Source organism: Colletotrichum graminicola (genome assembly GCF_000149035.1).
Source record: "Colletotrichum graminicola M1.001 genomic scaffold supercont1.35, whole genome shotgun sequence".
Taxonomy (NCBI): Eukaryota; Fungi; Ascomycota; class Sordariomycetes; order Glomerellales; family Glomerellaceae; genus Colletotrichum; species Colletotrichum graminicola.
In genome coordinates, this window is record NW_007361039.1 from 433,513 (window position 1) to 447,787 (window position 14,275).

Below are 14,275 nucleotides of genomic sequence, written 5' to 3' on the forward strand. Positions count from 1 at the left end.
ACTAAACTACTTATAGTTAATACCTATAGCGCTATGTTAATAGCCTGCTTATACTTATTTAGGTTACTAACTAGTCCTTATTTAGTAATAAGAAAAAGAGAGAGTTTACTAAGGAAGTGTTTAAGGCCCTATATAAGGAGAATCTAGCTAATCTATATAATTAGGTGTACTACTAACTTATACTATATTATACTTAGTAAAACTTAAAGCTTAAATTAAGCTTTATTATAGGCTGCTATACTAATAACTTTAAATAACTCTACGTCTATATATAAGACGTCCTTATAGTCTAGAAAAAGTAAGGAGATATAGTTAACACCTTAAAGTAAAAGCTTTATTAAGCCTATACTACTAATTTTACTTTAATAAATTAGATTAAGGTTCTTAAGAATTATAACACCCCTAGTAAGACTAGTAGCTTTATAAATAAGGTCCTTAAATAATAAATTACTTACCTAGAAACTTAGTTCTTATAAGAGAACTCTCCTGCCTTCTTATTAGCTAGTAGGAATACTTACTATTATAAAAGTAGAGCTAAACTACTAAAGATCTTTATTTTTACTAAGATTAAAGATAGTAAGGATAAAAAGAATCTAAAGTTTAACTATTAGATACTATATATTACTTATTACCTAAAGAATTACCCTTAGTAAAGTTAGGACTATTACTTTAAGTATGTCTATAGCTACGTTAGTAAAGATACTATAAACCTAGTGTTTCCTTTAATTAGTAAAGTAAACTTTACTATTACTACTACTAAGGATATTATTATAGAACTTATATTTATATACACTAGCCTTACTAAGGTAGATAAGGCTAAGAGTAAACTTAATACCTTTATAGTGTCTTTTAAGAACGTTTACTAAAAGAGATCTAAATTTACTAAACACACCTAGGTCTCTAGTCTTCTCTAGTTATAGTAGAAATAACGCTTCTATAATAAACTCCTTACTACCCTTTATAATAACCTTATCTAATAGTATATAGACGCCTAGATTAATTTCTAGTAGTATACTAAATATACTATTAAGATTACTTATACTATAAAGCCCCTAGCTACTAACACTACTAACTAGTTTAGTAGGGCCTATAGGTCTACTACTAGTTATACTACTAACACCTTAGTATTACCTAGTACTTTAAATACTACTAAGTCTACCCTTACTAGTAGATAAACTAATAACTAGGACAGGATCCTTACTACTTTATACTAACGCCTCTATAATTCTAATACTTACTTTAGATATAAAGCTACTAACTATATAGCCTATAACTACCCCTATAAGCCTAAGACCTCTATTAATAAGATTAACCTATAGTAACGTATAGAGGACGTTACTAAGGCTAAAGATAAAGAAGAGCTAAAAAATTAGGTTCCTTAGTAAATTCTAACTCCCTACTAGGAACTAGTGTAAAAGATAATTTAAGGTTATTTATATATTTAATTAATTTATAAAATCTTATTAGGGGTAACCCCCTAGAGATAAAGTTAACTATAGCTTTTAATAGATATAGTATTTAACTTTAAGCGCTTCTTAATATAAAAGTAAATAGCTATACTTTTATAAGTAACTAAGTAACCCCCCTACTAAAAAAATTCTATAATACCTCTTACTAAACTCTACTTAAACTAATACTAGCTATAGGGTTTAATAAAGAATAATTAGATAACGTTTAGTACGCTTAGACTATAAACCTATATATTAACTATTAAGTAATTTAATAAACCTTATTATTATAACTTAATACTAGTTACTATAATTTAATCCTTAGTTATATCTAGTTTACTTACTATAAGGTAAACCTAGACGTACGCTATAGGCAGCTAGTCTAGCTAGCTAAGTCCCTATAACAGCCTTATCCTCTAATAATTATTAGAGAGATAGAGGACTTATACGCCCCTAAGACTATTAACATTTAGCACTAGATTAATACTAAACGCTAACAAGAGGTCTTTAAGATTAACTACTAGTAATACTAGTAGAAGATAAAGAAGTAAAGACCTTAATAAATTCTCTAATATACCTATAAGGAAGATTTAAAAGAGAATCTCTATAAGATAAGTAGGGCGCTTAATAGTTCTTCTCTGCCTATATATACTACTAAATAGCCCTACTATAAGGCTAGGTCTATATAGTTAGTAACGCTATAGAAGTATAACTATTTTATATTTATTAATATAGTATCCTTTAAGATAAATCTAAAGAGATAAGATATTAAGCTTAGTTCTATCTCCCTCTATAAGCTAGATTAGATAATCTCCTAGAAAAAGGAGGAGCTAGCTAATAACCCCTTATAGGCTAATAACTAGGCTACACGTAATTTAGTTAAAACTAACCTCCTTATCTTACTTTATGCTTATAAGGATATCTTTAGTAAAGTAATAAGTAACTAGCTTGCCCCTTATTACCCTTATAACTATAAGATTAAGCTTATAGAGGGAGAAAAAGAGAAGCTTACTTATTACCTATTATATAAATAATCCTTAGAGGAACTAGAAGCTATAAGAGAGTACTTTTTAGAGAACTTATAAAAAGGTTAGCTTAAGCTAGGGAACGCACCTTAGGCTGCTCCTATATTATTTATTTAAAAATATAATAGTAGTTTATAATTCTATATAGATTTTTAGAAACTTAATAAACTTATAAAAAAGGATTACTATCCTCTTCTATTAATTAATAAAATTTTATTATATATTAGGTAGGTAAAGATTTTTATAAAGATTAATATTTACTAGGCCTTTAATAAAATCTAAATACACCTTAACTCTAAAGATCTAATAACCTTCTGTACTTACTATAGTGTATATAAGTATAAGGTGTTACTATTTAGCCTATATAATAGCCTAGCTACCTTTTAGTAGTATATAAATAACGTCTTAATAGAGTATCTTAATAACTTTTATACTACCTACTTAAATAATATCCTAATTTTCTCTAAAGACCCTCTATAGCACTAAGAGTACGTTAAGAAGATCCTTACCTAGCTTTATAAAGCTAGGCTATAAGTAAATATTAAGAAGTATAAATTTAAAGTAACTACTACTAAGTACCTTAGGTTTATTATTTTTACTAATAGTATTTATCTTAACCTTAAGAAGATTACTATAATTAAAGATTAAAAGCCCCTAATAACTGTTAAGGGAGTCTAATCCTTCTTAGGGTTTTATAATTTTTACTACTAGTTTATTACTAAGTATAGTTATATAGCCTGCCCTTTAACCTAACTTACTGCTAAGGACTACCTATTCTTATAAACTAATAACTATAAAGAGGCTTTTACCTCCCTAAAGAAGTCTTTTATTACTACCTTAATACTTTATTATTTTAAGCCTAAACTCCTAACCTATATTAAGACTAACGCTTTAGACTTTATATATACTAGTGTAATACTTTAATAGTAAGAAGATAGTATCTAGTACCTAGTTACTTTTTACTTTAAGACTATAAGTAGTATAAAGATAAACTATACTATTTATAATAAGGAACTTCTTACTATTATCTTTATACTATAAGAATAATAAGCTAAGCTTACTAGCTACTAATAGCGTTTTAAAGTTATTACTAACTATTAGCTACTTTTATATTTTATAATAAAACACTTACTAAATAGTTATTAAGCCTAATAGTTAGGATTAATAGTAGACTTTAATTTTTAAATTAGCTATTAACTTAAAAAAGAAAACGTCTTAGTAGACGCCCTCTCTAAGAAGAAAAAAGATCTTACTATATAAAAGGTTTTAAAAAAAGCTAGTTATATATAAGTACTTTTGCCCCTCTTAGTGCTTACGCTAGAAATTACTATATAGTTATAGTAGTTATTAGAGACTACTACTATAACTAAGGGAACTACCCCTAAAGTAATTATAGTAAGTATACTAACGCCTAAAGATAACCTTTAAGGGTACCTACTAGTAGAATAAATCCTATAACTAAATTAAGAGGCTACTACACCCTCCCTATTAGCTTCTTAGGATTTAGCCTAATAAGGGTAAGAATAATAGAAACTAACTAATAATAGCCTGTTAACTATAGACAGGCGCCTAGTAGTACCCTCTAAAGATAACCTATATACTTATATAATTTAGAAAGCTTATAACTAAAAGTTACTTATACACCCTAGAAGAAATAAAATAGGTAAGATTATTAGGGAATAATATTACTAGCTAAGGATAACTATAGATATTAAGTAATACGTATATAACTACTATATATATTACTATACGTATAATCTATATAATAAGCCCCTAGGAGAACTAAGGCTATTACCTATTTTATACTACCTATAGTAATATATTACTATAGATTTTATAGCCTGCCTAAAGGATAAAAAGGGATATAATAATATATAGGTTATAGTAGACTGCTTAGAGAAGCAGGCAGTGTTAACGCCTTATTATAAGACTACTATAGTAAGGGATATATCCTACCTTTTTTATAAACGCCTACTGCCTTTCTTTAGTTTTCTAGAGATAATTACCTCTAACTATAGCCCTTAGTTTATTTCTAAATTTTAGGATAAGCTAATAAAAATTTATAGTATTAAGATTTAACTTTTTACTACTAACTACTTATAGATAGATAGTTAAATAGAGATCCTTAACTAGTATATTATCTAATAGCTATACCTATTAGTAAACTACTACTAAGATAACTAAAGTAAAATACTCCCTATAGTAGATTTTACTTATACTATACTCCTTAGTAAGAGCACTAGCTTGTTACTATTTAAAGTTAAATTTAGCTATACACTATAACTTAGTTTTAACTAAGACTATAGAATAAGGAAGTTTAATAGCACTTAGGAAAAAATTAACTAGACTAAGGCCTAAAGGATAGCTAAACGTATCTATAAGTGCTAGAAGATTACCTAAGGGAATATAGAAATTACCTAAGAACGCTAATAATAATATATAAATAAATATTAAAGGCTAGATAATATTTAAATAAAGGATAACATCTTTATTAACACTTCTTACTAGAAGAGAGATAACCCTAATAAGCTCTAGAACCTTTAGTTAGGTCCTTAGCCTGTAATTAGTATAGGCTTAGGTAGTACCTAGTAGGTTTAGCTCCTTAAGGGTATTAACGCCTACCTAGTATTTTATCTTAGTAAGCTCTAGAAGGCCCTAGTAGACCTACTTCTAGGCTAGCACTAGGACCCCCTACTACTTACTATAGCTAGAGATAAGAAACTAGAATATAAAGTAGTATACTTATTATAGTTTAGGATTAACTATAAAAGATTATAATACTATATAGATTAGATTAGCTATAATAAAGACCTTACTTAGTATAATACTAAAAGCTTTTACTATTTACTAATAGTATTAAAGGAGTTTTATAAGAAACACCTTAACGCTAATAGCCTACCTTAGAACTTATGCCTATAGCTTAAGGACGTAGCTATAAACACTAAATTACTAGTATATCCTTATAATAACGCCCTAAAAAACCTAAAAGGACGTTAATTAAAAGGTCTATTAGAAGCCTAGGTAGTGTCTAGGTAACTATATATATTTACTAATTAGTATAGTGCTAGCTTACTATACTAATTAACCCCTCTCTCCTATAGACCTATTAACACTTTTTAAGTCCTTACCTTATTCTACTAGGTTTTAGTTTAAAAAAATATTTCCTAAAAAAAGATTTTATATAAGAAATTAAAAAAATTAACTTATAGCTACTAAAACCTTATCTAATTCTATACGCTTTAGGAACTTAAGCCTAAATATATATTATAAATAATATAGCTCCTAAAGGGGGGGGTAATATTATAGCTAGAGGGGTTATATAGGGGATATATAGATAAGAATAAGGTTATAGTGTAGTTTAGTAGCTAGTGTATACTACGCCTTAGTAGTAAGTACGCTATAGCTATAGTAGTTAGTACACTATACCTTAGTAGCTAAGGCCCTAAGCCCTAAGTAGTTAGTACACCTATACCCTAGTAGCTAGTAAACCCTATAGCACTAAAGGACCTACTAAAGGGTAGGGAATAAGAACCCCTAGTTATAGGAACTATTAGGTAACTTATAAATAGAATAGACAGCTATATAATAGCTAGTAGGACTACTAGCCCCCTAGTGTAGATTCTTTCCCTTTTTACCTTTAAATTCTTATAATAAGAAATATAGTTATATATTTAACTAACGTAGTATTACTACTATAATAGTTACTAAGGGGAGAAATAATATATAACTTAGAAGTAGGTAGTAGCCTACTTAGAGAAGAGGGCGCCCTAGGCCTTAATAGCCTTAGTCTACTCCTTAAGGAGCGCGTTCTAGCGCTAGAGCGCTATAGTAGCTACCTTAGCTAACTTAGCTAGGGAGGTAGTAGCAGTAGTAAAGGCCTTAAGGGCTATAACCTTATAGCTATAAAGAAGCTACTTCTCCTCTTTAGCCTTAGCCTTACGCTTAGTATTAGGGGCCTTAGTAGTATCTACCTTCTTTTAAAGGGCTTTTTTAACTATAGTCTAAGTAGTAGTAACCTCCTCTTATATAAAGGGTTAGTTAGGGGGTAGTTATAAGGTACTAAGAGGGATATACCTTATAGTAATAGTAGTTAGTATATATAGTGCTATTATAGTAAAAGGCCTTAAAGACGTTCTTAAGGGTAAAGGTAGTAAAGGTTATAGCGTAAGTAGCTTATAGGGGGTTAGTAAGGGGTTACTAGAGCACCTCCTACTAGTAAAAAAAGAATAATAATATAAGAATACTTACTTAGACGTACTCCTTACTATATATTTTAGCGCACTAAGAGTACTTATTACTAGTAGCTAATAGTATAATTAGGACTAAGATATAGGTAAAAGGGGGCCCTTAGGGGGCACTAAGGTGTTAGATACTTACTAGTAGTCTTAAGGTAGTAAAAAAACTTAGCCTTAGTGTTAGCTATATCTATATACTAAATAGATATAGCCTAAAGGTAGTAGTAGTATAAGATAAAATAAACTATAGTATAGTTATCTTTATCTTTTTTATTTAAAAAGCTAATAGACTAAAGGGGTAGTAAGGGGGTAATAGTAAGGCCCTTAGTGCCCTTAGGGGCAGTAGGGGTAGTAGCGTTAGTAGTAGTAGTAGCGTTAGTAAGCATAGTAGTAAATATAATAGTAGTAGTAAGGGAGCTAGTAGTACTAGTGCTATTACTAGTACTATTACTATTACTATTACTACTAAGTAGTAGTAGTAATAGTAGTAGTAAAAAAAAATAATAATAATAATATAAGGGTATTATAAGAAAAAAAAAAAAGAAAATAAGTAATAAAGAAATTAATAAAAACCTAAGTTAATTTAGATTACCTATTTTAGGTTAGTATTAAGAAAAAGGCTAGTTATAATAATAACTTAAGCTTATAGAGTTAAGACTAAATAGGCCTTAGTAAGGAAGGCTAGCTAAGACTAAAAGGTTACTAGTACTAACTATAAAAAGTAAAGTAAGGATTTTCCCTTATTATAAAAGTAGTATAACTTAAGGCTTAATAAATAGTTAATAAAAGAGCTAGATATTATAATAATAAGAATAATAAAAGGTATATAGTACTTAAGGAAGTACTATAAGGCCTAGTTAATAAAAAGTATTAGAGGGTATTATAAGTAAATAAGGTGTCCTTATTATAAAGTAAGTAGTCCCCTACTAGGCAGGGTAACATAAGACTTATACTTTAAGCTAGGAGACTAGACTACACTAAGGGGGTAGCAGTTAGGGCCTAGCTAGAACGTAATAGTATAAGGGCGTAGCTAAGGGCAGATAGTTAGCTAGGGAGACAACTACCTGTCTAGTAGCCTACTAGGCCTAGTAGGCGTTCCTAGACGTCTCCTAAGATACTAGAGGATAGGCGTGAGGCGTAAGGCTTAGCCGTTAGACAGTCTAAGCAGCTAATAGGGGGACTACTAGCGGATAGCCTGCTTAGGGTCCTGAGGGCAGGACCTTAGAGGGGGGGGATTATGTTAGGTGCCCAGAGCGGGGCCCTAGGGGGGCACCAGAGTGGGACCAGGACTAGATAAACTAGTCACCAAAGGAACAACAAAAAGGGAAAACTCTGTAGAAGATAGGGGTAAGAGGAGGTATATTAGAATAATTGTCATAATTGAACCCTAACCACGCCTATTGCTGACTCCTTTACTTGATACTATCCCCGCCTCTGACATCTACGCCTGGGGCAACAGATACCACGACGAGCGTACCCCGGAATTCAATACAGTCAAAACGGTTAATGGCACTTGATTGTTTAGTCCGTTACGTACTGTACACGTTCTTGCGCTGGGGCTGACCATCAATGATGGAAGTACCTTCTTGGGCCAGCTGATATTCGGACATGCACGAGAACGTTGGTCGTGGTCTGGCACCGAGGGACTTACCCATTTTGTACGTTTCGCGCCTGGTAGTTCGTCTGGGATCTCATGGGAATAGCTTCATGTGGCTAGTACCAGTTGTGGTCGCCACAGATGTATCTTATCATATGCACAGACCATTTCGTATGAATATTTTCAGCTGATAATAATTTATATGCTGTTTCTAGATAGGACAACTACTTTTACCCTCTTTTTTTTTTAGCAGACGCCGCGGTTTGTTATAGCCTGTTAACTAGGTAATAATCTCTTTGTTGTTCGAGGGTTATTCTTTAGGAAAGAACCAGAAGTATAGCTTCTAGGTGTGATTATTACTAGTAGTATGGGGTAGAATTGGCCAGCGTTGAAGCCCATGTTTGGGATGCTTATGCGATTAACTACAAACCCTCAGACAAGCCCACTTGCCGTGACGGGAGGGAGCACGGGCTGATTGCTCCAAAGCTAAATAAATCTTGAACCTTGACGAATTGAGTGCGGCGTTGTATGAATGCTTTAACCTGGATATTGACATGTTAGGATCTACGTCAACCTTAACAAGAGCGATCTGCCTCTCGAGAGTCGTCTTGGAGAAACGTGGTGGGAGGTGGGTTCATCTGCATGACACACCTAGGTCAAGAATAGTAGTACTGGTCCCTGTCATGAACCGATTCCTGAGTGCACGCGCCATCTTCCAGTAGCAGATGCTCAGAAAACTTGCCCTCTGGGGCCTCTGGTCGGAGGCCCCGGACCGACTCGGAGGCAGCCCTAGGAGTGGAGAGAGAGGGGGGAGGGGAGGGGGGTTCCATGTAGACTGGCGCTTGGCACTGCTCCGCACCAGGGGGGGAAATCTGCCTCGCTAGGCTGTGTGGTGGATGATGGAAGGACGCATGTCGTTTCTCGTCGTGCCTGGATCCATCCGCGCCGCTTTCAGGTAGCAGAACATTACATGAAAGTCATATGATTTCGAGATTGGACTTAGTGTAGGACGACTGATTGAGAAAAAAAGATGGGTGGAAAAATTGAAGCCGCCCGCGCCGTGCCTTGCCGAGCGGCCTCCGACAAAAGGCCCCCGAATTGTGGCTGGAGAAGTGATCTCGTGCAGCGAAATGTATGAGCGGGCGTCAGGGGATTGAATCCTGTATACAGCCTTACGGTACGTTTCAATCAAAGCGTCGGTTGTCACTGGAAGACAATTGCCTCGTCGAAACCTCGAGGTGGTCTGGAAGCCGATCGCGGCGAGCCAGGCAGTGCCGCCTATTTCCACCCAGTGTTGACGGAAATAGAAGTGCCTGCGATGGGCGCGTCTGTTGCTAGCGGTGACTGGAGGATGTAGGAGATGATGAGCGTCTCGGTGAAGGATCGGAAGTGGTGTGTGTGTGTGTGTGTGTGTGTGTCTGGATGGATTGACGCGTTCGACGTGGTGTTGGTGGTCGTGGTGTACGCGTTCTGGGACCTGGCAAAGACGCAGTCACTAGCCAATGACGGAATCGAGGGGAGTTCCTGAGTTGTGTCTAGGACTCCAGGACTCCAGGACTCTATTCGCGACTTTTCTGCCAGTCAGTCAGTCATTTCATTGAAGGATTTAGGTTGCATCGTATCCGGCCAGGCAGATGTTTGGCGACATGCAGGTACGTACCTTCTCACTGCCCCTGCCAGCCGCATCGGGTGACCTCGTGACGGCGGGTTAATCGTTAAGGTGAGAGAGAGAGAGCTGCTTGAAACGGAAAGAGAGCATGGAGCTGTGCTGGTGCCTGCCTGCTGGTGGTGGAGAAGGAACGGAATGGATGAGGCAGGTGCGGTGCGGTGCGGTAACAGAGTACGTACTCTGTACGGTACATGGAACTGCAACAAGAACGGCAGGAACAACAGGGGGACGGTGACGGATACGGACGGGAGTCTGTGTCGCTCTTCCCCCCCCCCTTCTCGTCCACCCACATCTACTCCGTATCTCATCTCCACCTCCTCCACCTGTTTATCTCGACCAAGGGAACTCCAAACTTGCCATGCATGCACGCACGATGGCCCGCGACACACGATGCGATCCGAACCAGCAAAGCCACGATGACGAAATATGTCAAGCTTTCAATCCGTGTCTGTCTGCGCGAAAGAAACCACGCAACGGCTTGGCCACGTCGGTTGGTCCGAAGGAGAACCAACCTATGGTGGCGGAGCCGAACTTGACCACGTTAAAGACGCGCACAGCCTTCGCGCCTCTTCACACTACTACGTACGTAGTAGTAAATCTGACAAGCACCACCACCATCATCAACCTTGTCAAGCCCTCAGTGGCTCCCCTTGCAGCCTGCGATCCTTCCATGGCCATGGACCTGTCCGAGGGAATTGATCAGACTGGCTTCTCATTGTTTTGGAGCCCTTCAACCATACACATGCCCTGGACCTAGCCGTCGATTATCGGTTACCCCCATCGTGGTCTCGTGCATTCTCAGATTGCCACCTGCAAGCCAAACGAATGGGGATACCCGACCCGGACCACTAGGAGAATCACTGTCATTGTCCACCGCCGTGGCCCCAGGCTACGGACAAAGGGCTTGCATGAGGGAGTGACTCAGGTGTCATTCATCCAGTCCCTCTAATCCATCCTTCCCCTCACCAAATCCAGGCCGCCGTGACTGGCTGCCATTTCGACTGGACTGGATGCCCAGGATGCAGGAACCGTTGCGACTCGCGCGCGACGGCGGTTGTCGCTTGTCACATTGCTTCAGAGAGACGACGGGCCACACGAACACAGACCACATGTGTTTCGACTGCCGCTGTCCATGCTACCTTGGCCTATTCCAAGGGCCCAAGGCTAGCCCGTCCCTTGGGTCAAGTAAATGACGACCTGGGGTTAGGGGTCGCGCTGGGTGTGAGATGGGCATTGCGCTCTACAGTGCACACACACACCAAAATAGCATCTTACCAGGGAAAAATATTATTTCGCTGTTTTGTCCATACAACCGCAGTCAGCCGCTATCTCTCACAGAAGGCTGCGACAGCCACCGGCCACAGTCAACGGCGGCCCGCAACACTCACTTCGACGCTGGCCAAAGGGCGACGAGAACGAACCATGGCGGGAAAGAGAATGGCGACGGCGCAAGCCAAGAAGGGCGCCGTTGTGCTGTCCATCCAGTCTGTCGGTTCCCAATCAATCTGCGCTGAACCAGTCCCCGCTATGAGTCCTCAATTCCACTCGCCGTCACGCGGCGCATCTCGACTTGAACCAACATTGGCCTCAGGTCCAAGGCCCCGTCGGTGGGGACGACTGAGGACTCGAGCGAGGGAGAAACAGAAACACCATCCATCCGTATGCATGTCCACTATGCACCGTTCGACCTGTCAAGAGTCCTTGGTTGCCTCCAACGCCCTCCATTCGACGAGCTTACCACCCCCCCCTTGCGCCCTCCACAAACGTCACTTGGCCCGCGCCTCCGCCTCCTTTGACGGTGGTGGATGGTGGTACAGTTAGTTTCGACGGTCCCTACTAGAAAAAGGCTGTGAACCAAGCGCCACGTGTGATCCGCCAGCAGAAGAGCGCGCCAGAGTCTCTAACACGCCTTCTTCCACAAAACGGGTCTGTCTCTGTGAGCACGAAAGAGGCCTAGCTGGGCCAAAGACTCATTTCGGCCACCAACTCGGATACGTACTGTCCCACCATCGAAGGCAGCAGTCTGACAGGGGAGGGGGAATACACGAGGGGATATGCATCTCCACACCACACCATTCCATCCCACCATCTCAGCTCACGATACTTGGAATGCGCCGCTGTTTCTGCGGCTGACGCTTGGTACCGGCCACCCCCCTGCCTCTCTCATGCTCCCTCCCACTACCGTTATGAGGGCCCTTCTTCGGCCTCGACGACATTTAATTCAGACGCCGTTTCTTTGCGAGACATCTTGTTCCTACGCTGCTCGATAACTCCACTTGGACTATTTACACTTCGATACCCTCCCGCACATCAAACTCGTCATCCTAGTCCGCCAAACCTGGCCGATCCACACTACATATACTTAGGCAGAAGTTGTTCCATTTTTCAACTTCTCTCTCACGTGTTGCTTGTTGCTTCCATCTGGTATATTATATCTTCACCCTCGCCGCTTCCCTTCACTCGACAGACCAACCAACTTACACCTCCAAAAATTCAGATCACATATCGTCGCTCAAGCCTCTCTTACATCTTTGACCCGGCCCATCGGCACCATCACACTGTCCCCCTACCGTGCGCCAGAATACCATTACCTCGACAACACAATCGTCCATAAGTACAGGTCTCGTCGTCCCTCCAACATCAACCGGGAATCTCGGCATACAACCCGTCTCTCGAGGACACCATCCTCTCCTCAGACGATAACATCCGTGAAACGACTTCACCTCGTTCCGGAGATAGTTCAACCATCACCACCAACCCCGCGCACGCTGCGCCTTGATACGTTTAAACAAAGCACAATGTGCACCACCGACGTTTACACCGACGTCTACCCCGACGGCCGGAGGCGCGAGTACCAAGAGCCCAGCTACTGCAGCACTGCATCTCGCAGCGGCCGCTTCTGCGCCAACCCCGCCGTCTACAACCACCCGCCTCGTGATGTAGCTTATCCACCAGCCGGACCTTCGTACTCCTTCCCTCAGCAGATGCCGCCCACTCCTCCACTGGGCTCACCTCGGGGCTTTTCCTCAGGCGCCAACGGAGATCGCACTCGCCGGGAGTCTTCCTCGACCGACCGCAAACACCGACATTCTGGTATCTATGTGAACGGGCAGAAAGTCTTGGACCTCAACCGCAAGAACCGCTCGCGTGCCGAGCGCATCGTCATCGTCGACTCCCCGCCTACCCCTCGCACGCCTCCCAAGCAGTACGCATCACCCTACACCGCGCCGCCTTCACCCAACGCGGGCGGCAACAGCCCCAACTTCCACTACAGCCACGTCCCGCGCGATTCTTTTCGCCCCGTCATCGTAGACGAGCGCACACCGCGGTCCAAGGTTGAGATCGAGGTTGTTGACAACGGCCATCGCCGCCACAACTCCTCTGACTCGCGACACAGCCACAGCCACAGCAACAGCGGCGGCGACGACGAAGAGCGCCGGCGCCGCCGTTGTGATCGCGAGCGTCAGAAAGAGGAGGAGCGCCAGGAGCGCATCCGCCTGCAGATTGCCGCGCAGAACGCCGAAATCGCCCGCCGCAGCGCCACGGCCTTTAAGCGCACGCCTCCGAGCTTCGTTCCTACCATATCCGACCAGGAGCGTGACTTGGAACTGGCCAATGCCGTGCGCCGGCTGGAGATTGCCGACTGTCGGGCGCGCGAGGCGCGTGAAGCACGGGAGAGGGAAGAGGAAGAGGAGGCCCAGCGCCGCCGGCTGATGGAACGCATGATGCCCCGCCGCCGGGCGACGGTAGGGCCGGGCAGCCGGAGGCACCGCGTCCTCTACGACGATGGAGTTTACCGATGGGAGTAAAGAATTCTTGGGGGTATAGACTTGTTTCGATAAGCCGTCCTTGCACTTGGTTGGGGTTCGGACTTGTACAGATAGCCAGCGTTTTGCCTTTGCCACATGTATACACACACAGAGAGAGAGAGGGATAGACAGGGGTTTGGGAGGGGCTGCCGGGATGGCGAAGGGATGATACCACAACAGGACACTTTGGAGGGCACTTTGGAGTGGACAATCTAGAACAGTCATTGAATTGAAACAACATCATGATTCATGAAAAAAAAAACGCTGAAATCTCTTGTTCCCGGCAATGTCACCTTTTCCCATAGGTGCGCGGAGTTGCAATGACGAAAGACGAAATCTCGAGGGCCTTGTGATCGCGTATTCATGCATGTCTCACTTCCCGCCCTGGTCTTGCCCAGGACCCCAAGCCCTCCCCTCCTCGTCTTGCTGGCCTGCTCGCCACCGCCTCGGAACGCGGCTGCGAGACATCTGCAGCGTCCCGAATCTCGTGGC

The 14,275-nt window shown here is 40.9% G+C and overlaps 1 protein-coding gene across 1 annotated transcript; it reads left to right on the forward strand.

The window, feature by feature from the left end:
• Positions 1 to 12,772: 12,772 nt before the first annotated feature.
• GLRG_08042 (uncharacterized protein) lies at positions 12,773 to 13,783 on the forward strand (the record flags this gene model as incomplete). Its single annotated transcript, XM_008098727.1, has 1 exon — positions 12,773 to 13,783. The coding sequence occupies one exon, from the start codon at positions 12,773 to 12,775 to the stop codon at positions 13,781 to 13,783; it is 1,011 nt and encodes a 336-aa protein (XP_008096918.1).
• Positions 13,784 to 14,275: the final 492 nt, after the last annotated feature.